The 26,771-nt window shown below is 34.9% G+C and overlaps 1 protein-coding gene across 9 annotated transcripts in view; it reads right to left on the reverse strand.

Annotated features, from left to right (window-relative positions):
• Window positions 1-26,771, reverse strand: part of ERC2 (ELKS/RAB6-interacting/CAST family member 2) — a 433,721-nt gene that overhangs the window by 265,333 nt on the left and 141,617 nt on the right. For 4 of the 9 annotated variants that reach the window (XR_003527253.1, XR_003527252.1, XR_003527251.1 and 1 more), the window contains exons 8-11: window positions 10,083-10,220; window positions 4,655-4,795; window positions 3,968-4,108; window positions 517-552 (exon numbers count right to left, since the gene is read on the reverse strand). Coding sequence is in view for 1 of the 9 variants with exons in the window: in XM_027640844.1 (XP_027496645.1) it covers window positions 517-552; window positions 3,968-4,108; window positions 4,655-4,795; window positions 10,083-10,220 (456 nt within the window). In the remaining 8 variants the exon portion in view is untranslated. The remainder of the gene's footprint in view (window positions 1-516; window positions 553-3,967; window positions 4,109-4,654; window positions 4,796-10,082; window positions 10,221-26,771) is intronic. The other 5 variants (XR_003527257.1, XR_003527256.1, XR_003527255.1 and 2 more) reach the window with 3 other exon arrangements.

The following is a 26,771-nucleotide window of genomic DNA, read 5'->3' on the forward strand; positions in this document are numbered from 1 at the left end:
CATGTTCCTAATATATATGTGCCGAATGTATACAGTCTTTCATGAGTAGAGCTGATCTATTTCAGTCATATGGACTTTTGGAAATAGTACCAGTCATTTCCTAGATGCTGTTATTAACCTAATCAACTCAGTCACTGAAGATAAAACTGAACAGATTAGGGGTTATTTAAGTTTGAAGGATCAAATAAAGTACTGCAGAAAGAGGAATTAAAAAGCGAAGCAAAAACCAAAACCAAAATAAATAAAATCTGCATGCTTTTTCTAATGGTGAAGTTGAGGACCTAAAGGCTAGAGTGTTTGCTTTCTCAGAAATACAGCATGTACCTATTTAAGGCATTTCATATTCTTAAAAAGGCCTTAAAGTCCACAAAGTTCATTTATTTGGATACAATGAATACAGCATAGTGAGCATCAGAAGTGTTCTGCAAAGCTCCACAGAGGAAGAGCACAACACAGTAAGGGGATGGATCCTCATGCTTTCATATGTTACAGCGGGCATTTTAAAAAAGAACTTACTGGATTGTACATCTGATTGAACAACTGTTCAGCTTGCTACATTGCAAAGTTGGTAGGGAGTGAAGCACAGACAGGAAAAGAAGGAAAGATCCAGGAAAACAGCATTAGCTCAACAAAACCAGTGCATTTGCACAGAAGAACTTGTCATAAAAAAAAAAGTAGAAATTTAAGATTCTAAACATTCCTTGGTGAAAGTGAGAGGCACTGGGGAAACATAAATGTTGACTTTGGCTCCTAAAAAAGAATAGCTGGAGTAAGAAATTTAAGGTTTGTGTTACTTTCCCTTTCTCAAGTTAAATAACCCATGAAATAAAGAAAGGTGTCCACTTTTGATGATACATTAAGTGCTGGTCTCAAGCAATGAATCACGAGAAGTGCTTTTGGCTGAGGCTGCAATTTATCACCAAAGCTTCAAAGACGGTAATAATAAAAGATTAATTAAATTGTATCATTAAATTTATTACTTTCCTTTTGTTTAACACAAGACTGAATTTTCTATGCAGAATGACTTTCGAACACTACAGCTTGGCAAAAAGTACTTTAGGCAACTGCAAATATGTCAGTAAGCAAGTAAATTTAAGATAATGAAAAACAACAAAAGGAGGAAATTCTAGAGTGGATAATAAAGATTATATATACACATATATATATATATAAAACACTTCACTACCTATTAGGTAATTCCTGCTGTTCTTTCACTAGTAGCGATACAAAGTAAGTCAACAAAAATCTGCGGAATTTTGGGGAAAAAGCATTGACCATTCTCTGGTATTTATGATTTATTGTTTTTTAATTATATGAATTTCAATCCACAATCTTTGTCACAAAAAGTTTAATAAGCATGTCTATAATTTTAAACATTGATTTGTATACCAAAATGTAGCACAGTCACAGGAAGAATTACATTTTACAAATATCTTATTTATTATTTTTAAATACGCTTACTGTGTAAACCAGTGGGTTTAGAATCAGCATATTTTCTCTAGCTGAAATGCAAACAATCCAGTTATGCAATATTGAAAAATATTTGGATCTGATCAGACCCAATCAAAACCATCTTTATTATCAATAAATGAATATTTTTGTCTCCAAAAAGCAGAAAGCAGGGGAAATCAGAAAAGAGAAACTCTAAAAGTTGTTTTTTTATTTACAGATTTAGTTTGGACTTGCCTCTTGTGCGTGTTTTCTTTCAGACCTAGCACTTCTACCATCAGTGCTCATGGAAAACTGACTCCTAGCAAGTGTGCACAGAATACTATCTTTATATTTATTAGTATAACCTGTTAAGACATATAAATCAACATCGAACTACAATTATTTTGCAGTCTCATAATGGAAAGTATCTTCTCTACGATATTTTTAGAGAGGAGTAATGTGCAAACTACATTCAACTTTTTTCAACGAGACAGCCCCTTGGAGTCACTTTTAAAGAGAGATATAAAATGTGCCTGGTCCTTCCAGCTCCTGTAGTGGTTAATGTTCCTACTCAAGCACACTTATGGGACACACAGGTTAATTTACTCCCAGCTATGTTGATGTCCCCTCCTACTCTAACTCAGGTATGTGCAAGAGTAACCCTGATTTCTGTTTCAGTTAGTTTCCTAAGGAGTGAAAACATGGGGAAGGTGGTTTTCTGGGGACCAATTACTTTTAACACAGGATATTTACAGGTTTGAACATAAAGTATTTCATTAGAGAAAATGTGAATTGAAAATTACTGTTTGGAGTCTACTATCATTAACAGTCACTGTTTCTGTTCAATTAAACATGCCCAGAAAGAAGGTTGTAACTCCATTTTATTGTGGAAATACCTGGTCTCCTACAAATGTTGAGTGAATTTCCATTGGGGCTTTATGCTGTATTTATGATATAATAAAACTATTATGTTTTCAACTTTCATTTAATAATCCTTTGTATTTATTCACAGGGAACATACTCCCTTTTTATACGAAAGACGTCCCAGACACTCTCTGACTTTTATAAGGGCTTATTTTTCCATGACTGTATGATGTGTTTATATGTACAGTCATAAAAGATTGACTTAGGATTTCAAGTCCTTCAAGAGGATTTCGATTAGGTTTTTTTAAGTGATCTGTGCTTTCAGGGTTCTTTTAACTATTTTTCTTTAAATTAAGAAAATAAGATATTTCAGATTGCAATGAAGTATATTTTGTGGTGAAGTGTAAAGTAAACAAACTTATTTTCTAACAAACAAAACCAAACTAAATGACTTCCAGAGAAACCTTTTCTTTGGATATTTTAATTCTGACATCAGTAGCACTTATAAGCTCTCAGACATTTAAAATACTTGTGCTTCCATTTGTATAGGCCACTTGTATATGTTTATTGAAAAAGCTTCCCTTCCTCTCCACATCTAAACATCTAATGCAGGCACCTACTTGCACATATTCATTCTGAATTAAAAAATAGTAGAAGTATAAGGTTTGCACTCTGGTATCCTTTATACTTTGCAGTACCTTCTTCACAGGTCAGGCTATTGAAACAATGTTTAATCACTGAGCAGTGATTAAACAACCTGGGTAAAAAGAGTGTCAAGAATATTATCCTAACAGTGGTAACATTCACAGAACAAATATTATTTTCTAGAAAATGAAACATTATATCAATATTAAAAAAAAATAACATTTGACATACACTTAGTCATGAATTGCAGAAGGCAAATGTAATGCCTAAACCCATCAAATATGTAATGAGATTGGTGTTCGAACAATGAGAGCAGACACTACCAAACAACACAAAGAAAGGTCAAAGAAACAATGGTATCAACAAACTGCAAATCATTTAAGCAAAAACTAGTTTAACACAGCAATTTAAATAAAACCATGTAATAAAATGCAGGACTTGCATGTTTTCCTTTAAATGCTTGCTTCCACTACTTGCTGAATAGAAATACTGAATTGCCAGCTGAGATAGATTTTGCGTTATTTTGCTTAATTATCACAAACATGTGTTCACCAAGAAAGCCAAAAAGACATCAAAATAAAACCTAGCTAGAGTTTCCATTTTGGAAGCTGAATTTTTTGGACTAGGAAGTACAGCACTTCTTGGACAAGCCTTTAATTTTTTTCCCATACCACAAACATTTCAGTTCACTTCTAAAAGTGGTATTAATTCACATACACACAAATTGCTGGTTTGATAATTTCTTTCTGCTCTTCTACTTTCCCTCCAATGTCCTGCTCCCAGTTCATCTATGTGCTACAGAGTCTCAGAATTCCCTTATAGAGGCATTCAGGACAATTTCTGAGGCTCACTAGTGGCTTTGGTACAAACCTCGTGAGAAAAAGCAGTATTTGATGCAAGCATCAGCAAACAGCATAAGATGGTTAGATTTTAGATTTACTCCAAAAGAGTAAATAAGATCATAATTCCAAAATGAGGGTATGCGATGCTGATTTTTGTTCTGCTGATTGTTTAAGATGGAACTTACCTTTTTCAACTGTGCTTCCAACTTACTACACTCTTCTTTCTTTTGTTCTATGGCTATTTCTAAAGACTTAAGTTTGGAGTCTCTTTTCAGCCCTGCTGATGCCAATGAAGATGCATGTTCTTTGAGATCGATTAAACTAGACTGAAAAACGATCAAGAGTAAAAAGTTAATTCCTAGTCACCAGGACACTAACTTATTGCCAACTTAGCAATCACTTGGATCCTGTTCCCCCTCCCCTTCCCCAAAAAGTTGATGCAAAGATAAGCATTGATAGCAAAAGACACCATTTTGTGAACACAACCAACTGGAACCACAGGGGATAGAATGCAGCGAAACACAGAAACATTCGTTATACAGACAAGGTCTGGTCTGGAGGTACAAACACTTTGAAATTTATTGCTCTAACTGACGAACAGAAACGGAAGCAGCAATGGAATATTTGAGCCCAATGGAGGCTTAGGTAAAGGACAAAAGTAGAGACAATGACACATAACTGTGTAAAACCTGAAGCAATCCTTTATGTACAAATGAGGCCTCTGAAGAACGCTTAAGAAAATAGCAGTTCAGAAGCTGACCACTGAAGTGGCAGAATTTCAGAACTTGAAATGATTCAAGAGTAATCCTAATGCACTTTCTTTCATCATAATGACATAGACAGAAGAGCAGAGACTTTATGAAAAGACTGACCTCTTTTTCTGTCAGTTCAGCTTGTAAAGCATTAACTTTCTCCTTCAGGTCTTTGTTTTCTTTTTTATAAGATTCAATTTCTTCAAGTCTTTCTCTGTCATCTCGATCCCTTTGCTCCTTCAGACGCTCTATTATTCTTTCCTAAAAAGGGAAAGAATTACAAAATAGAAAAGTCAGGATCCATTTTAAGAAAAGACAGAATAAAATTTCTTTGCATTATGTGGCACTTAGAAAAAACAACCTTCAGAAGCAGAGGATGACTGAGTTAATGGTATTGAAGTCAATGCCAGATTTCTCTGGATTTCAAAATCAGAAGTCCAAGGTTTTAAATACTTGATAAGAGTAACACACTACAGAAACTTCATTGAAGATCTACACTGATTTGAATATGTTTAGTTTTGTGATGGATACAGAAAGATATTCAACTCAGTAATGCATTTTCCAACCATGTCCTGGGCTGCATCAAAAGCAGTCTGGGCAGCAGGTCAGGGGAGGGGATTCTGCACGTCTGTCCTGCTCTGATGAGACTCCACTCAGAGAAGAACTGCATCCAGCTCTGGGGCCCTCAACACAAGGACGTGGACATGTTGGAGAGAGCCCTGAAGATGATCTGAGGTCTGTAGCAGCCCTGTCTAGTGGAAGGTGTCCCTGCCCACGGCAAGGGGGTTGGAACTAGATGATCTTTAAGGTCCCTTCCAACCCAAACCCTTCTATGGTTCTGTGGAACACTAAATAACTTCAAGTTTATTCCTAACAACAAATAATAAAAAAATCTTAATCTCTTGAATATTAACATTAAAATGCCAGCCACCACTAAGTTGAATAGTTTAATAACCATTCAGATTCCACCTAGTTATATGCAGACTTAGTTCTACAGCAATTGCTTCTTGAAGATTTATTTACCCAAACGATTTTTTCATCTACAATGAATTAAACATAACACTATTTAATCTTTTTAATGAACAGTATAACTTTTTTTTTCCTCAGTCAATCACAAAAGAAGACTAATTTATCTGTCAGCTGCATAAGGCTAAATGTCAAAAATGTGTTAAAAGGCCCTAATATACCATGTTTTACTTGATTAACAGCTAACTAGCAGAAATCCCAACAATGTGTTCTTGTTTCAGCCTTATTTGCATTGGCGAGCTCTCCTCATGCACTAATCTGGGACCTCACAGGTCTAATCTATTTGCACTTTATCACAGAAGCAGGAACTGAATTGCCCCAGCATATAGCTCTATTATCAGACATACTCCACTGCTTATCTGCTGTGTGCTGCTACAGTAGGACCAACTTTATAAATATCAGCTTCATGAAAGCAACCTCTTGAGCTGCTTTGGGCCAGTCCAAGAGCTGAGATATTCTTTGAAAAGTTTCTTGTTATAACATCAAGGAAGCTGATAGCACTTTTGCATAGTCTGATTTTCAAACTTCTTTTTTTTAATTGCAATGTAACCTTTATTGTTTTTAAGAATTTTCAGTGCTTAGGAGAGGCTCTGAACTTAAAAGTAAATAACTGAGTGAATAAGTTTTGCAATTTAGTTCTAAAATGAAATCAAATGTGACTGAAGGTGATTTGTTTCTGAATCCTACCAAGAGGATAAATTATACCAGCAATACTGTCACAAAAATACAAAGATTAAAAGGAGTCCATTTCAGGAAAATTTGATGTTGTTTTATGATGTCTACATTAATTTCTCATTAAGTGTTACCAAGATACCTAATCACTAACTGCAAAACAAAAAGAAAATCAGAGACAAATACTTGGAAAAAACCTATTTTCAGAAAGAATAAGGGGACATATTTTCTAATTCAGAGCTAAAATCTCAATCTGTATATTTTCAAGAACAATGCAGGAAAAATATAAATGCTCAAACATTTGAGTTTGGGACTTTAAAAAAGCTTCATAATTCATTCATATCGTATGATCATAATTTGTTTTTCTTCCAAAAGAAACCAAGAAAAGCAATTCAATTAGATTTCAGTGGATTGTGGTTAACTAAAGTGGTATAAATAAATTTTATTTCTATTTTAAAAGAGCTTCCCATGATGCTCTAGAAGTATCTTATTCATTATTTTTAAATTAAAATTCCAAAAACTATTGAATTGACAAAGAATTAAGATAAAGCCAAAAACTGAGCCTAATCTGAGTATAAAATCATGAGTATAAAACAAAATTATATAGTTGCAAAGTAGCTTTGATACAATTTCTAGGAAAAAAAAAAAAGCAAACAAAACCCTCAAATGTATTTCCATGGAATTCAGGTTTTCTTAAATGAAAGCATCATACTTTCTTAACAGCAGCAGCATGTATTAAATTGATAAAAGTACTTATATTGATGTGCTTGTTAATAAGAAACTCATTAGGAATTCTTGTTTTGTTCCATTTGGACAAACATCTATTTCATATTTCTATCAGTATTTCCAGTGGAAATAGTTAATAACTATTGATAAAGTCTGTAGGTCTTAAGAATGCTACTCAGATGGGAATAGGGATAAGAAAGTCACTGGGAGCATCTAGGATGGATTGGAAAGCTGGACACAAAAAGGAATGAGACACATATAAAAACATACACTGTCACAGTATTTAGCTGCCAGAAGACAGAAGAAAGCCAGGCATAATAGTCCATTGGGAACTTCTAGGACATGCCTACTGGCTTCTTTCAATGTGTCAGTACATCTCAGAAATCATACTTAACATCAGAAAACCTGCTTTTCAAAGTTTGGCCTTCAAGAGATTTACAGTGGAAAAGAAATTGTGGGTGATTTCTCTGTACAATAAACAATCAAAATCACACAGAGAGATAGATGTCTTTACCTTGGGAACTTTCTCCTCAGGCTCTAAGATCAAGTACCCTGTTTTTCAAAAGCTAACCTTAATTCTAACTGTAGTGTCACAGACACAGTGGTCACACATCAGAAGTTCAAAAGCTCATTTGTAGAAAAGGTCTATCATTTAAATAAATCTGTGTATCCTTTCCTTAGATTAACAAAGTAATATAGAACAATAAGCATACCACTTACACATAGAGTACCTCCCTTTATAGACAGCAACACAACTTTTATAACCAACAATCTCTCCACAACTGATTGAAACAGTCACCAGAAACCACAGCACAATTCAGCTTCCACACCTCTCAAAAGCATTGCTTTACAAATGATTCCATCACCTTCCTCAGCTGTAAAAAGTCAGAAATCTCTGTGGCAGAGGAAAACATCCCATGGCATTCACTGTAAACATGTCAGAGCAGCCTGCAAACACCCCAGGAATGATGCCATTCCCAGCTGACTGCATGTAAGCAAAGTGACTACTTTGTACAGAATTCAACCTCAGGGACCCCATGTGAATTCCAATCAATTCCACTTAGAAAAACCACTAATCACACTGATTCTTTCAAAAAGTGTCTGTTCATGTATATCCATTCCAAACTGCAATTCTAAATGAAGCAGATATGAATTACAAAAATACATTTCAGAGAAGGATCTAAGTTCACTAAATTTTTCTAAAACATTAAAAATAGCATCACTTATTGGATTTGAATCTTTATTTCAGGTATCAAATAAAGCTTGACACAAAATTTCCACCCCATCAGGGTCTCTAGTGTTGTCACATGTCAAGTTATATACACAAAGAAATTCCATAGCATAACTTTAAAACAAACTCTGGAACTATACTAAATACAACATTCAAAAATAATGCATCCTGAGTTTAGGAAAATTACACGGTTTGTATGTCTGACAACAATAGAATATTTTCAGATATACAGAAAACTTCTTCAAAATTATAAATGCTTTTACATGTATTTATTAGCTAACATTTATTTCAACTGATTTTATAATGGTACTCATACAAAAAGGACTTAAAAACTAATTAGAGTTATTTAATTTGGGTTAGATTGCAATCTTTTGTATTTGTGGCAGTCAGAAGACAACTATAATCTATCCAATAGTTCCACACTAGCTAGCTCTATTACGAACTCTGGCAAACTCTCATTAGTTTAATATTTTCAGCAGAGAAATAACATTAAAATTGGAGACAGATTGCAACTTAGCAAATTACCCCAGCTAAGAAATATCACATAAGTGCATTTTCTCTGAAGTGCTGCAGATACTGCTGAAGCAGAAAATGGGATGCAAGGGTTTCTTTGGCTTTTGACAATTGACTTCATGCTCAGTTGCACAGGATAACTGGCAAGTCTGCAGTGTGACAGTCACTCTGCTTTCCACGCTGACAACTGTAGCACAAGGGCTAAAGGACTGTTCTAATAAAACTCTCAGCTGCCTCTGTGGGCATTTTGGGAAAGTGACTAATGCAGAAAAGATAGTTTACACCAAGGAAAAACAGATTAACAAGTGCTTTGTGTCATTTTTTATTAATATGCTGTGAAATGGATGAGCAGTGTGTCCAGACCAGCAGTGAAAAATTACAAAAACACATGTAACTTCCCTGTATAAGTGCTGTGTGCTTACCCATAGGAAGCCATACTTATGCCAACTTTTTTCACTGTTGTTGACCAAGCAAATGCTAGTAAGGCAATTAAACACACAAGAAATCAAAAATCCTACATTAACATTGTATGTGCAAGTGCCAACACCACAGTGGCTTTTTAAGGTCATATACAGTCATAAATACCCTCATACACACTGCAGAATGGCACATATTACTTTAATTAGTCACACTCACCTGTTCATATTTAAGTGGTATATATCAAGATCTGTGAGCTGCAAAATGTGGATACTTGTACTAATTTTTGGGGCATATAAATTCACTTGCATTAACTCACATTCAAAGTTAACTGAAAGAAGAAACCTGACCTCACTGAAACTGGTAGGAATGTTGGCACTAATTTAAGCAGCCCAGATTTATCCCTTCTGCTAGGTATTTTCAAATTAAAGGCATACAGTTTGTAAAGGGGAAAAAAAACTAATTCTCAATTATTTTTTTTATGAAACACAGTTTCCCTTACAAATGAAGTGTAGGAAACTTGCTAACAGCAAGCCAAGGTAACAATTGGTACAGCCAATTCCTCTTGGCTCTTCACTTAGGCCCTGCTTAATGGACGAAAGAACAGCATAATCAAGATCACAAAGACACAAAAATATCCAAACTTCTACCTTCTTGAAGTCAGGTGTCCAATTTTCAGTTCTTTCAGGGAACAACCACTCATCTCATTGACTAAGTAAAAATCTTCCCTTGTCCTGGGCCATTTCTCTGTGACCATTTAAAAGGATACTACTTTCCCTGAGCCCTGTGTCCACTCATCAGCCAGCAGCCCCTCCCTGCTCATCCTCCCAGAACAGAGCCACCTGCTTTCCTGACAAGGCCCATAGGTTTTGTGACAGGTGCCAGACCGACTTAAAAAGACACTTTCTGCCCACAGCTCCCCCACAAGAGCAGCACATGATGCTGATCATGACAAAACATTACCTTTTCTGATAGAGCTTCTTCTAAGGTTGCCAGTGCTGTGTCTGTGTTACTGGAATCCGTTTGCAACGACTTCACTCTGTCTTTTAGATTCGTTAGTTGTTTGTCTTTGTCCCTAAGTTGCTCCTGTAGATTTTCAATCTGAAAATAAAAACAGATTATAATATTCATCAACCTTGTCTTAACATTCCAAGAGGAACTTGGGTGCTGAGTGTATACATATCACACATATGATACTCCCAAGTTTGTACCTGCTATAATATCAATAGTTTTTTGCTTCTCTCCATTCTATTTTGTTTTTCTTTGCTAAACAAGTATAATTTTTTAATAAATTATAGGAAAAATCTCAATGCAGTCAGGTATTTTATTATTTAAATATTTTCTGATATTAATCACTTTAGTTTAAGGTACTGCATTTATCTCAGTAATTCAAAGTATGCCTGGAATTACCCCTTTAGATTATTCTAGCTCAATAAGAAGGACAAAGAAAGGGCGAGGCAAAGCGAGTAGAGTGAGCCTTAAACTGAGGAAGAGGAAAGATGATAACCTGCCTATCTAAAAACCTCTTCTTCCACGATGCCCTGCTGTAAAGAAAACTCACCTGGACAGAGATCAGGGTGTTTATACTTCAAAAAAGCCAAAACCAGAAACAAACAAACAAAACCAAACTAAAAACCTCAAAAGCCACCATTTCCATTCACTTTCTACATCTTCATGAAGTTTTAAAGTATGCCACTCTATTTTGGATATTTTAACTGCTTTAGACGTCAGGTTCTTCCTCTAGAAAGTATTTAAACCTATTGCCAAGGTACCTACAAACACACTGGTTTGTTAAACACGTCATGACTTATAGTGGTTAAATCAGAAAGGGTTAAATCAGAAGGAGTTAAATCAGAAGGGTTTTGCACAAAACATTGTCCACAGGACGATGTGGATTTGGGAAGTAAACTCAATTAAAAGCACTCAGCTGCTGATTATCATGGCAATCCCTTCCTATGGTTGTGAGGCATTGTGACCTCCTGGGCATAATGCAGAGAGGACACGTGTTATGTCATAGGTGTAAAAGGTCATTAATTGTCTGTCAGAAGAATCAAACTCCCTTTGTCCTACACTCTCAGTGCCACTCACTATTATGCCACTGGCACAAACCCAAGATTTTGCACAAATAAATAGTAACAAGAAAATTAACTAGTCCATCATTTCAGTATGCCACTTTATATAATATGAGAAAATATGCCAAAATCCATACAGTGTCATTTGTTCAAAATTGGTTTTAAATATGTAGTCAAAATCAGACTAATTATTAATGTCAATAAAGATTCAGAATCTTACTTTCATTAGTGATTTTCCACTTTGGATCACATTCTCTTCCTACTGAAATGATGTTTTGCTGTTCATTTTATAACCTAATGATTTTTTTTTTCTCATAGCCAATGTCATTTGTATTTAAAACAACTCAGATTTTAACAGAAGCAAGATCCTTTATAGTTACTGTTAAACTGTATTTAAAGATTTCTTTACAAACCTGAAGTTGAATTTATTGTGTGTAGCTCTGCAGAAGACAACAGTTATGCCAATAAAAATTTGATCTTCATATCCAAAAATCTACCACCATAATCAAACACACTAATTTGGGGCACACCTTGCTAAAAATTCTCCTCCTACTACATTATACGTGTGCAGGAAAAAACCCTGAGGTTAAGTTTTGACATCATATATATCTATAATTAACAAGTCAGAAAATCCACAGTACAGCTGTGTGCACTGCATGAAGTGTGTTTAAATAAATTTAAATTTGAAAAGAACTTAAATAAAATTAAAATTAAATTTGTAAGTAAATTTGGAGGACAACATTTCAATTAGAAATGCTTTACAGTACGGCAAATACAAGTATTATACCTTTTTTTCTTCTTCTTTCTCTTTTTTTCTTTTTTTATATAAATAGTTTTGTATGTCAGATTGCTGCTATGAGCCAAAGATTCCACTTGCTGTATAAACTATAAAATACTAAGGAGTATATAGAAAGGGTTCTTTAGGAAGACCTGACACAGAATAGCTCACTCTTGTAAATGACCTCTTGTAATATTTTTCTTCGTGTGTATATTTTATACAGATACAGAAATATGATACATGTGTTAATGAGTTAAGAACTTTTTATTTTATGGCATGTGTATTAGTCACATCTAAAATTACATTAGCTGGCATTCAGAGGACTGCACACTACGTTTCTTTCTTTACTTCATCCAAGTATTAATGATTCCAACAACTACCTCATGACACCCTGTGGAATACTTAAGCAATTGCACATTTCAGCTTCACAAAAACAAATTCTCAAGTAAAAGAGAAATAAAACAGGAGAGTGAATATTGATTACATGTTCTTTGAAACAAAGCTAAGATCTGGTCCTTTATTATCATCAGCTTGACCTACCAATTCTAGGCACCCTAAATTAAAGTACTTATTTCCTATGCACAGTGCTTATCTGAATTCCACAGCATTTACACGATTTCCTTCCTCTTAAAACTAATTTAAAATATGATCCAACCCTTAACCAAGAAAACATGTTCTAAAATTATTCAGCATTTACAAAATTCTTTCCTCAGAGGTAAAGAGAACAGGCAGCAAATTAAAAACATCCCCATTGAATCACAACTGCTTTAAAATAAGTTGTTCAATGCATAGTCCATAGATAAAGTAAGAGGAAAGGATCTGATTATTCTTCTATTTGTGGTATATAAACCTGAAGGAAATACTTTGAAGGGAACAGGACCACACTGGGGTATGTGAAAGTAGACTCAGTACCACAGAGTATTTGTTGGGATGGGCACAGGAGCAGCAAAGCCCTGCTAATACAGACAAGACTTTATGACCAGTTAATCACAGAGCTCTCTCTGAGACATTACAGGAGACAAAGAGATTGAGCAGCCTCACATGCTAAAATCTTGGAATATAAGATATGATTTAGTTCTTCCTGGGTTTTTTAAACCAAGAAAGAACAACAAACCCTCTGGTAACCTCTGTCATTCTCCAACAGATATATATGTGGGTACAAGCATATGTGTAAGGATACAATTCTGTTGTTGAGTAATGACTTTTGAGCATGCCTGAATTCAACTTATGACAGGGACTGTTAAGACTTTCTTAATCCTTAAGCACTTACATTTTTCTTCAGATAGGAAGCTAGTCACTGTGAAGTTTTCTCAACGTGGATTTCTTACCTCTGCAAACTGCTATGTCCCTGTGCCATGATGAAAAGAAACTGCTCCATTCTTTCTGCATTTCAGAAAGTGTGTATATTCTCAGAGCTTAAGCCAGACTTTATTCTTCCTTTTAAAACAATACCCTTACAGATAAATGTCTTTCCTATGAGACATCCTGTCAATAAACCTCAAGTGCTAATCTTGTCACCTTTTGGCGACAGTCTCAGGAATGCTTATTAAATACTCAAGGGATTAAAATAAATCTCACCCGCAGACAGGCTTTAAAATTCACAGTAAACCAAGTTCTCAAAGGAAAATTCCTTTCATTATCAAAATTAAGGTACTGTACTTGCATGAAAATTATATAATCACAGAAAATGTTCCACACTACAACAATTTGCCTTCAGAGATATGCGTTAAAGTATAAGAGAGTCTAAGACCCCATAAGAGAGAACTTAGCCAAGACTTCTTAGGCCTAACTAGTGAAACCATAAAGCCATATACTTAACCTTAGCTGCATGTATTTTCCTCTCTGCTCTGTATTTGAGTTTTAAATAACTCAGACAAGTATTTCGTAACACTGGTTTTTAATCCTAAAATTCATTTTTGTCTCTAGCCAGAAGTCTTTGAGTTCTGTGTCATATTAAAAGACAGGTCATGTCTGTTCTAGTGAAGTAGATCAATAAGATTAGTTTAACTTAAATGTAAAACTAAAATCCAAAGGAGAAAACAGAACCTTTGTATGTATCATTTTCATTACTTCCTAAAAAAGATCTTAGTATTTTAAGAATAAAAATTCTACTGAACAATTTCCCAAATACTGTTGCAATCTACTTAAACAATAATGGCACTACAGGAAAAAGAGATTTAATAAACCACAACATTCACCCAACATGAGCATTATCTATGACTACTTTAAAACTTAGTATTCATTTTCAGACTTTAGCTGCTGTCTCACAGACATAGATAAAAAAGACAAAAGTAATGTAACTATTAATCAAATCAGAAAAAACCAGTTAGGTATAGTTCAAATGTATAAACTCTGAATGGCTACTTACACACAATTTATTTTTATTAGTAAGCCTCATGGTAAATGTTCTGGCTCACATGGTCCTTTTCAGAAATGTCTCAGGATATCCCAGAAGATGAAATGAGCTTTGGTAGTGACTCAGTAAAATAGATGTGTCTACAGACATCCCAACATCTCTGCTCAGTTCCATGTGGATGCGTGTGTGCATAATTTGTGATTAAGGACTCACAGAAAAAAATTAAACCATTTTTCCCTACCATGTCAGTAAAACTTATATTACCTGAAAGCTCAATATAGAAGTATAGTTTTTGAAAAGCACTATAGATTTTTAGCCAGGATTTTTTACCAAATTATGTACAGTTAATAAATAGCAAGTCAGTCAAAGTATTTTAAAATTAACAGGCTTTACAGGAGCTATTTGAAGTTTCAGCCTATGGGGTGGGAGGGGGAAGCTTTACACTTAGAATCATAATATGACCTAAGTACATTTTTCAGTATAAGCAGCATTTCAACTAACAAAATGAGTCCATTGAAGGACAATTTCTGCTTCTACAGCTTGGCATTGCAGAATTATCTTTTGTTTTGAAAGAGGCTGCCCCAGAAATGGTTCCTCATCCAGTCTCCTAAACTTGCACTTTGGTTTTCCTCCTTTTAAGTAGATAGACAGACAAGCATAAATTAGGAATATTTTTTTCAAAAGTCAAAACCCAACACTTTTAGATTCTAAAAATTAATGTTATATTCAAAATTATACTACAATATAAAGTTATAAAATGAAGGGTTGCTGCTTGCAATTAAGCATATTTATTAAAGTGTAAGGTATGTACTGATCTTCTAATCTTTGGCTTTACTAATGTAACTGGAAAAAAGCTTTTAATCTTATAATGACATGATAAAATACTCTTGGATTCCATTAGCAGTTCCAATATCCACTAAAATGCTTGATTATATCTAAATAGAATAATACTTCTTACCTATAGTTGTCTATTGCACAATATGTTCTCAATTTAAAATATTGCCTGAGCGCCTTCCTGTTACTACCTTGCAAAATTATTTTTTCCAAATTGAAGTAATACAGCAACATTGTACTTACTTCAGATTACAACACACCTCGTGGTTCAATAGCATCTTTTAGCTCTATATTCTCATGTTATTTTGCCCCACGAGATTTAAACACCAGAGATTTTAGATGGCTCAAGGCATATGGCCAGCTCAAACCTACACTACCAACATGACAGTGGATTACTAAACCACAGACAGCAAAAGTATCTTTAAAGCTGCCCATAAAAAGTACACAGTCCTTTAGGTTATGCAAAACAACATTTCCAACCACGGATAAGGAGAAAGCATTCTCCAGTTCAATAGGTCTGTAAGGTTTTCACACAAAAAGACTGATCTGTCTAAAGAGTTTTTACCTCAAACTGCCTTCAGGACTGCACTTCAAAGTACCAAAATGCAGCTGCACAGTGCCTGCCACAAAGGAGCTAATGAAGCAAATGCTGCTTCAGACATCAGCCCTCACATGAACCTGATGACAAGAGCAATAGAGCAGTGGCAGGAGCCAGTAATCACCCTATTGCTACCTTCCCAACGCACCTAATCCAAGCAGGAAATAATCCTTCAGAATCTTGCTCTACTTGACAAGATTAAAAAACAGAAAAATACATAAGACCAGAAAAAGAAACTGGAAAAAAAGAAAAGGTAATCTGAGTATTTCTCCTGATGTACACTTAACACTGTTTCCTTCCAAAGTTACAGCACTTCAATACAAAACATTTTCTGCTTCTATAAAATTGGGGTTTTTTTCTGTTAGAATCACACAGATCATCAGATTAATACTGGGGTTTAAAAACTTACTTGTATGGTTGATCATTATTTTTATACCTATATCCTATATACATAAATGAATATACTGTATATATATTCTAGGTATTCATTTACATTATTAACCACATGGTGGTGTCTGTTTTATCCAGTGCAGCGGCATCATCTTCCCTTTTCCTTTGTTTGAAGTTACTAATCTTCACATGCAACTTGTCTCTAATGAACTAGCAAGTGCTCTGGGCCAGGAGGATGTTAGTTTACACAGTGTTTAAGCAAAATAAGGCTTCAAATTCTAATTGGTGTAATGTAAATTTACTGCAATGTAAAATACTACATTATTTCACAAATAAAACTGCAGGATTTTTTGATACCAACTTCTTCTCAATGAAGTCAATTTATCTCAATTTTTCATCACATTTTGTTAGTAATATTATAATATTTATTATATTAACATACATATTTAAAAACAATTTTGAATCAAATAGCTCCAATAAAACACAAACCAACAGCCTGCCTAAGACATAACTTTCTCTATACTTACAAAATGCTGCTATTATCCAGTATTAACACTGTCACAGATTTACACTGTCCCCTGTGATAGGCAGTGACAGTAAGTCAAGTGTCCCATTTCATAGAGAGCAACTGTCATGTCTTGGGATGACACACCAAGTACGACTCATTTTGTTAGGCAAGACTGTGCAAAGACAGTTGCGAAAGGCTCCATGAAAATTTGGTCTCTGCCTTGCTCAGTGGCTAGAATAAATTCCCTTCAAAAAAATGAGCACTGTGAATTCAGCTGAAATTCTGCACTAGAGAAAAGAGGTACTTGCTTCCTGTTTGGTATTCCAGGACTATCCAAGATTTTATGAAAGTTATTCACTCACATATTTATCTCGAATGTCCTTTTAAGCTGCAAAATCTGTCACCAACATATGAAATAAAGCATTTAATCAAATACTGCAAATTAACATAACCTAAAAATTTAACAGAAAAACAATCTGATCCAAGGGAGATGCATATTCTGTGTGTGCGCCTGGTACAAAATAATGCAGAAATGAGGCAACTCATTTTGTTTATTCACAAGTAATAATTTATGAAGCTGGATATGCAAAATTATGTAAGTGCCTACAAGCCACGAGATGGATTATCAACTGCACACATTACCTTCTTCAAAAGAAATAAGTTATGCAGCATGTGTGGCTACCTCCTTATGTGACTGAGTAAGGAAGAATAATACCTCAAGACTTCTCTGTAATTTCTCATTAGAGAGAAAGAGGCCATGCAAGATGAGAGGCAAAGATGGTATCACACCTCAAAGAGACAACTGGAAATTATAACAAATACACAAAGACCAGAATATAAAAAAAACAGGACTTGGAATTAATAAAAAATTAATAAAAAGCTGCAGTAGCAAACAAATATAAAGAAAATACAAGACAAAAAAAAAAAAGGGTTTACAGAGATGCTGATGTCTGGAGACGGAGATTTTCAAGGAATGAAGTGAAGCAAAGAGAACAGGAGACAAGAAAGGAAAGGTATAAAACCTTTGATGAAGTAATTAACAAACATGGGTAGCAGAATCAACCACAAAAGAAAAAGCAAAGGGCAGTTATAATTAGATTCGATCAGAAGATCAACATTACATAACTAGTAATAACCAGACATTTCTAAGGAGTGAGAAATGGTGGATTCAAGTCTTCTTGGGATTAAATTTTGTTCTACTTCAAGATATACACAACTTTTTTTGTATGAACAAACCTAAAACCTAAAATACAGACAGAGAACTAAATTTCAAACTCAGTGTACATTTGGTTTTGAAAACGGAAATCTGAAGTATCTCAGTCACTTCTATAGCTACTCATCAAATGCCTCAACTGCAAAAAATTAATATCATCATCTCTAAACAAGAGACACTCAACTGAAGACTGCCCAGAAAAAAATATCAAATGGATACACAAATCCCAACAGCCATGAAGACAGAAACTAGAAGCAGAAGGCAGCCCCAGAAGTGGCTATTTCATCAATAAATTCCCAAATCTGTCACCAGAACTTTAGCAGTTCTTCTGTTTCATGCTGAGTTGTGCACAAGCACCACTGAGGGCTCCATGACCAGACAGCAGAATAACCAGGACAGGGTATCCCTTGGCTTGCAGATGCTGTGCTTTGTTAGTCATGGCAGAGCAACATAAAGGCAGAGCTTGCTCTGGGTCAATATCTTTCATACCTTTTTCTCTCAAACTGCAAAGATATTAAGGAAAATTCAGACACTTATTTTTCAGTGTGGATTTCAATATTGATTTGATTTTTTCTTTCATCTTAAAGAAAAAAAATAAGGCTGGAAATTGCATGTGTAATTTTGATATCTAGATTAACAGTTGGACTTGATATTATTAAGGTTTTCTTCCAACATAGATAATTATATGAATATGATTCTATGGAATAGTAATAATTGGGCCATTATTCAATTTTTATTCTGAAAAGGGAAAACAAGGATTCATACTTTTATTTCTATTTTTGTATTTTATAAGGTCTGTAGTATGACTGAGTGATATATTGAACTTGAATGCAAAGACTATCAGAACTCCATACAACAATAGTAAAATGCATTTCTTACATTTCTTTTTCCTATTAGTTGATAACTAAATCAACTGTTTTCAAAATTCTCTCATACATCACAGATACAGTAACCCAAAAAAAAAATAAGATCTTTCCAGATTTGCAGTGCCTAAAGTCCGCTTTTTATAAACAAAGTTTCAGCCCTTGCATCTCTCTTGGCTGCCACAGAAACACGAAGCTGGAGGGCTCTGCCACCTGAACAAGACTAATAGTAGCTTTTATATTGCAACTTACTATAAATGCTTTGGCACATTTTCTTACAACAAATCTCTGTCCTAAGGAGAAAGTAATATAGGAATACAGGAATATTTTAAGATCCAGAAGACATTCTTGCTACTGAACAGTTTAGTCTCATATGTTCACTCTGTCTATCCACCCATTTCATAGTCTACTCAACACATTTACCACAGTAGAGTCATAAAGCTGTGAATACAAAAAAGGACATGATTAATGAAGACATGAAATTTACGTTGATATCAAACTTCTGAACAGATGTTACACAGTAATTAAACTTTACTGAAGTGGGCTGAGGAAAGCACATAAGTCTGTGGTAGAATCAAAAGATCTACACGAATTATATGCAAGTATTTCCCACGTCATCATATATTCCATATGATTCAGTTTGTTAAAAGTATGGAGTATCAACTGAGGATCAGCAAAATCTCAGGGAAAACAGTACAGTACAGAAGTACAAAGTATTATTACAGTACATAAAAAAAACCAATAAGATTGTAAAGTTTACCTAAAGAAAAAATATATTTGCCCTGGAATTTTGGAGAGAGGAAAAAATATACTAAAAGGAACAGAACCTATGATCTTTTCCCCTTGATCACTAGGGGAAAAGGTGTATTATTTACTGGAAATACACAGTCATATTCTATGGTCAGTACCTGCAATAAAGCGCTGTTATATCTGTGACTTTAATATAATTGTCTTTATTCCATAATTGTAAACATCAGCCTACTATACTAATGTACATGTAGAAACTGAGAGCATCCTATTGCATCAATAAACAGAGGCAAATGCAACTAAAACTGGAGATCAAAAGTGGTATGCATATTTTCTTCTTCTTCTTCCAAAACATGCATGTACATTTGTTTTATTGTGCAGTCACTGAAGGAAATATTTCATCCATTTTTACTTACTGTGAAATTCTAGATTCCTTCCATAATATGGGATTCAAAGGTACAGGTATGGGAAGGATTCAGAGGAATCAACAAGCATTAAGGAAGAAGATGTGTGCACTGAGTTTTCACACAGAGAGGAGAAGAAAACTCCCCCAGGGCTGCTTAGGGAAGAGATCTGCCCTCAAGTCAGCTGATACTTTTACAGGGCTATAAAAGCAGGTCAGTGGGCAAACGGAGCCAAGAGAGGAGAAGGCTGTCACACAGAAGGGAGCTCCTGGACTGAAAGCTTGGCTTCTGTTGCCAGACTCCAGCTGAGAAAGAGCTGGAACTTAATGCTAAAATTAACCTTCCCCAGGAAGCCAGCCAAAAGAAGCCTGGGCTGATAATATCCACTTGTGTATCTGGAAATACTCAGTCTCTGTCTCCTTCTCCTCAGGGGCCAATAAATTCTCTGAACAAAACAGCTTGACTCTTGGACTCCTCTAAGCAGGACTCACAGTCTTGTGAGATGTCCATTGAAAAGTTTTTGCTCTCATTATATGTATTTATTGTGATGCAACAGGTATTTTCCAGATTTCTGTAAATACAGAAATACAAAATAGACTAACACATAATTCCAGTAATGACACAAAGAGGTAGATGTTCATTCTTAACAAGCTAATTCTTCTTAGAACAGCTGTCTGTATATACAACGGTCAGATTTTCAAGCTGGGTTGGTTGGGTTTGAATTCCTACATCTCACAATACTTAACGAGTTTCAGGGTAATGGTCTGGCCCAATTGCACATTGAGAGCACCTGAAAACATGACCTGAAGTACTTCTCAAAGTTAATCATGAAAAATCATACCTTTCTGCTCAGTCCTACTTCTCAGGTATCTGAAAACATCTAGTGATTTTTTTTTCACTCATGGCCAGTTTTGTACTATTTGGGGTAGATGCATATAAAGCAGGCTATGTGAGCTTACACAAGGATTTCTCAAGACTTGGCATGGAAAATTGTTACACTTTGTCCTGTGCAAGTCAGAGAAGTACATACTAATATACTGTCATGTAAACTTATATGTAGAAAAAAGCTGCTTTGACATTCTTATACTTTTAATACATATCATTGAATTTGAACAGTGATTTACCTTTTAGTTTGTATCTTGTCATTCCTATTACATCTGTATCAATTGAGAAGACTTGGGGGCCTCTGCCCAGACTGAAGAGTTACAGTACGTCTCATAAAAAAGTTAACAGATGGTGGGAAGAGAGAGGCAGCAGACAAGTTGTACAAGCAAGTGTTGGGCAACAGGGAATACTGAAAAGGGAAGCTACAAAGGAAACAGAGCAAGAATAGGCACCTCAGGGGGCTGCAGGAAGAGAGTAGGAGCCAATTAGTAGGATAGGAAGTGTTCCAGAGCAAGGAACATGGAGAAATCAATACACTGGACAACAGGAATGTGAAGTAGCACAAGAGGTGTATGTTGAGCACATTGCTTTAAAATATACAAATCCATGAAGAGAAATATATATAGAAATAGAAAACCAACATAAACTGTAAGATAGCTTACCAGTCTGTTCCAAACGCAGATTTAGGTTTGCATGTCCAATGTATCACAAGAAAGGTGCTAAAAAGCATGTTACCTTATTTTTAATAAAAAATATTTCCCTGTATAATATCTTATTAAAATCAATGTGGTCATTAAAGAGAAATATGGTAATTTTACACACTTTGGACAAATATTAAGATCGGCAAACAGACAGATATTCAGAAAAAAACATTTCTTTTTAATTAGTAAAAAGAGCCATAACCTCCAGTTCTGAATAACAGGCAGAAACCTTCCAACTGGACTTCATTTCAAAGTGAAAAGGTTGAGCAGGTTGTGATGTGGAGAGGCTGGAAGCCTGATTTAATCCCTAGAGAAAAAGCAATGTTTTCATTCACTCTAAGAATCTCCTTCAAATCCTGCTTGTGGGCAGTGGAACATACTATAATACTCTAAGATCCTTTCCAGGACTGCCTATGTTACACCCAATGAAAAACCTATGGTAATTGAATTTCCTTTCCCATTTGAAGGCTATCCAGTCACTTAATAGATGACCTTGTCAGTCTGATTTCATGCTACTCATTTTCTAAGTTTTACACTGTCTAAAATAATTTATCCTCATTTGGGATATTTATACCTTCAGAATGTTAAAATAAAAAACTAAGGTCTATTAGCTTTAGACAGATACCTGAACCCCACACGTTTCTATTACTTTTGTTTAACACTTTTACATTTACATCATTCTTCTGACCATGAGATGTCTGAACTCAAACATGATTTTTCAGGTGGTACAACACAGAAGTCATTAAGAGAGCAGTTATCATCTATTGTTCCACTAGCCATTATTTCTGAGGACAGAATATTGGCAATTTTCACTACCACATCCCATTTCAAATACTCTGTAAACTGTATTTATCACTCCCTTCAGCCTCCTGGTATTAACACTCCAAATTTCTTCTTTGGGCTAGTCATCACTTCTTTTCCCCCATCTGCATTTAAAGGTTGTGAGGGTTGGTTTGGGTTTTTTTCCCTAATTGAAACACTGAAGAATATTTTCTAAATGAAAACAACGAAGAAGGTTATATCTGAGATAAAAGTCTGCTTTTTCACTCCAAATAAATACCCCTCAACTATAGCTCATTTATCCTTTTCAATAACTCTTAAATCAAGTCCAATCAATGTAAATAATTGGTTTATTACCTAGAGTATTTTTTCACTTTCATTCTTGCTGTCTTAGATTAATTTTGTTTCCTAATCAATCCAGAACTATGGTTTACAACAAAATATTGCAAGTCTAGAAAGTCACCACTCCACTGAAATACCATATACTTCTATGTAGGTAATCCAGCAAATTTAAACTCTATCATAATTTGTAGTCTACCAGTTTTTCTTGCCTATTTTTCATACATTTTTAATTTATGTATATACGCACTGCAATATTTTCTAAATATCTGTTTTGTTTTTACCAGCACCACTCTATATTTCTATTGATGGCTTAAGGTTACTCTTTAAATCACCAGCTTGAGTGAAAGAAAAGAATACCTTTATTTCCTTTCCTGGAAAGTTTAAAGAGATATTTAACATGCTTTGTAAGGTTTGAATGTGAAACTCAATACATCTCCCATTTAAGCAACTCCTGTAGTTTTGATTCCAATGGAAAGCTATAAAAGATACAAGAGTCTAGACAAAAGTAAAATAAATGCACATTTAAACATCACAGTCTTCCACGGGACAATGTAACTTCGACCATATACAATTATGATATAGGAAATGCCTACCTGCAGCTACAACTAATTTTGTCAGAAGACTCTGGCCACAAATTACATTATAACAGTGATTACATATCTCCTTATAAGAAAAGGTTCACAACATCCCTTTAACACAGAACTGTGTGACAATATTAAACATATTTGGTATAAAGACTTCAAAAATACGGAAAGATAATTCACTTGAGTTAATGTCAGTTTTACTTGATTGTTTCAGAACACAGAGAACTCTCAGTATATTTTTTTTTATTCAGAGGCTTTCAGAGAAGTGTACTGCTCTCAATTCTAAATGATAAATTAATTACACAGAACTCGTAAATCCCAAACATTTCACACCTGAAGGGACAAATGTGCCAATATGGTGCTTTAAAACTGCTCAGACCTATTTAATCCTTAATTACAGCTCTCTTTCCCCAGCCTTACAAATTTTTTGAGATATCCAATATTCTCTTATTTCCCAGTTTTCCAGTAAAGTATTCTAATTAATAATGTAATACTTATCAAAATCAACAGAGGAAAAACATTAAACTTTACACTACCTCATTTTAAAATTAAGGCTGAAGAGGAGAAGGGAAGCCCTAAAAGCTGAAATTAATTTTAAATTAAAAAAATAAAAAAATTCTGTAATAGCAAAAAATGTTACATTGAAAGTAAAAATAACAGTCCTGCCTCCTTACTACTATAACTAATGGATGGCTATATGAATTCAATACAGCTATGTTGATTTCTACTATAAGAGCAGCCTGTCCTTAGAAATTGCATTCAAAAGCCTGTAATGGAGAATACAGTTTCACATGATATTATTTTAAATGAGTTTCCTTAAGTACCAGTGGTAAAATATAGGGGGAAAAAAACCCCACAGCAGTGAAGCTTAAGTGGTTAGGCAGCAATTAATCAGAAATAATAATATCCTTTCTATTGGAAAGTTTCCTTTTAGCTCCCTGGTCACAGAAATCATCTATATTGATATATAATGGGCAGTGGAATGCATTTACATGAAAGAAAATGCCCCCTCTCTTTCAAGATGTCTTTTCTTAACCATTCTAAATTAACATATGGTCAATGTACATAGGTTTATACCCATTAAGAGTTGAAGTGTTCAAAACGTTCATCAGAGAACTGAGTTTCTTGTTACTATGAGATGTAATTTAATATTTGCACTATAGCTGCACGAAAGACAATGCACATATTGAGTTTCACCATTAGTTACTGCAGGCCAGACAGTCTTTCTACATATAAACTATCAAAGCACCACTAAACTTAAACTGAAATGTTAAACGCAGCAACTTGGATGTCTTTAATCAACATCTGCTGAACAGTTTAGATTTTCTATAGCAGCAAAGGTAAGACAGCAATGTTTTATATAAATGTCTGAATAGGAAGTAATCTGTAACCTGATACAGTTTTGTGTTTAAGATAGTTTGGTTTTGGTAAGAAAAATGTTCTTTTTAAGAAAAAAAAAAATCACTGAATTTCCTTTATCATGCATCTCCTAAAACCCAGCAGGTTTGTATGTATAACTTAACCTCACTTTAATATCATCAACTATACAAAAATAAAGGAAAACTATTATAAAGTACATCTATGACACAGAAGTACTTTTATCTCCAACCAATCTCTTCATTAGTCATTGATGCCTAGGATTTACTAATCAATTTAGCCATCCTTATCCATTTGGTTTTCTTCATTCTTTTCTTTATTTATTGTAAAAGCTTTGATGAAAGGATCTATGAAGAACACTAGTTGTCTTTTTGGCAATTATAGGAAAACCCTGAAGATGCATTTGGAGGTAAGCTGCTACCACAATGTCAGTGACTCTGACACACTCATACTGCACTAGAACTGTGAACACACATGTCATTTTTTCTCTGATGGATATTTCTTTGCTGGACATTGAGAAGTTTCAGCAACTGTCAGATGCAGTTTTCTCTCCTTTGGTGTTAAGCCCTTTTAGCTCCATGTTCAGTACCTGAAACATGTGACCTCCTGTTTGCCAGACAATAGATAAAACCCTCAGCAGAGCAGTGAGTTAGGAGTTTGCAGTTAAGAACACTTTAAAGTCCTTTAGAGACGATGGCTATATCAGTATACCACACAGATTTACTGCTTATCTCCATAGTTCTGCAAGCATTAGAATTATTAAAAAAACTCAATTTTTTTCAGGCTTTCTCCTCAAGAACATGCACTTAACTTTAACTGTAAAATTCTTTTTAAAAAAATGGAGTATTGCTTAACAATCAAACTACAATAGTCTGACAGTACTTCCATTCTCAGTGTTTCCCATTCAGAAGATGATAGATACTACTAATAGTCTGGATGTTTTAAATGATTGAATGATTGCAAGTTCAATGCTACAGAACTCTCAGACACGGTAAAGAGCTTATTCCAGAACTAAGTATATACAGATATTATTTTCTACTGCTCTACTCAGCAAATTTTTATTTTAGAACTAGTACCAAAAGTTAATCAGGTAGTTTGTGATTGTTAATCAGGTAGTCTATGATAGCCATTGTCTAAAACCAAAACCAAGCAAATCTTATTCTTGCTCCTGTGCCTTTTTGTGGGTTTGGGGCTTTTTAACGGGTTTTGCAGCAGAACACTTAGGCCACAGTGACAATCAGTGGCTGCAGCACTGCCCATCTTCCCCCCACCCCAGATGCCCTCCCCAAAAAATCCCACAGACTTAGCCCTTACTTAGAAATATGTCCAACAGCATGAATTGTAGCACAGGTCTCAATAAGAAGACGTGTTTGTCAGCATTAAACATTGCTGTCAGCACTACAATATGCCCAAGAAGGAGAAATGCTCCTGCCTTGCCAAGGGAAGGCAATTCCCATGGATGATGGTATGAACAGGTTCATTTGTCACCCCACCTGCAGCTGTCTATGAAGTGTATCTTCTTCTCCCTCTACCCAAAGTTGCAATGATGTACAAGGACTCATGGAAGGTGTTGCAATTCAAACATTTCAAGGTTGAGGATGAATTATATTAAATATCATAAAATGACAGTATCTAAAAATTAGCAGCAATTATAGCGTGCAAACAGTGAGAATTGCTGAGCACATAAAATGTCATGCAAGAAACCATGTTTTGTAAATCTGATACAGCTTAGAAGATGAGCTCCCACGAACAGTTCACAGGGATGATCCCTTCTGCAACTAAATAAGCAAACCCCTGTTTTATATTACTATATTCTATTTCTATACTTTGAAGTTCCTCACATTTGTCCAGCTGCTTACTATCACATCCACCTCCCAACATGCAAAGAATCTGAAACTCTCAAAAGTCATGGAGTTTTGTTTTTAAAAATCAAACTCTTTATGGTTCCCATGACAGCCACAACAAAAATTCAGAGTTAACCATAGATTAAGATTTTGGGATGAGACACAGCAGGTATTTCACTCAAATGTAAAATGTGCTTTAACACCCACCCAATCCTGTCTATCAACAGGCAGCTGCTTTAAGATGAACACTTTATTCATGGGGACCTTTGGCAGCTTCTCAGCCAAGATCAGCAGCAGCACTACAGAGAGCAGAGTGCAGAAGTTCCCATGGCATGGGGTTAAAAGCATTTAACTTCACTTTGGCACAGGGTTAAGC

This window comes from Corapipo altera, unplaced genomic scaffold, assembly GCF_003945725.1.
Source record: "Corapipo altera isolate COAL_440 unplaced genomic scaffold, ASM394572v1 55, whole genome shotgun sequence".
In the NCBI taxonomy this organism is placed as follows: Eukaryota; Metazoa; Chordata; class Aves; order Passeriformes; family Pipridae; genus Corapipo; species Corapipo altera.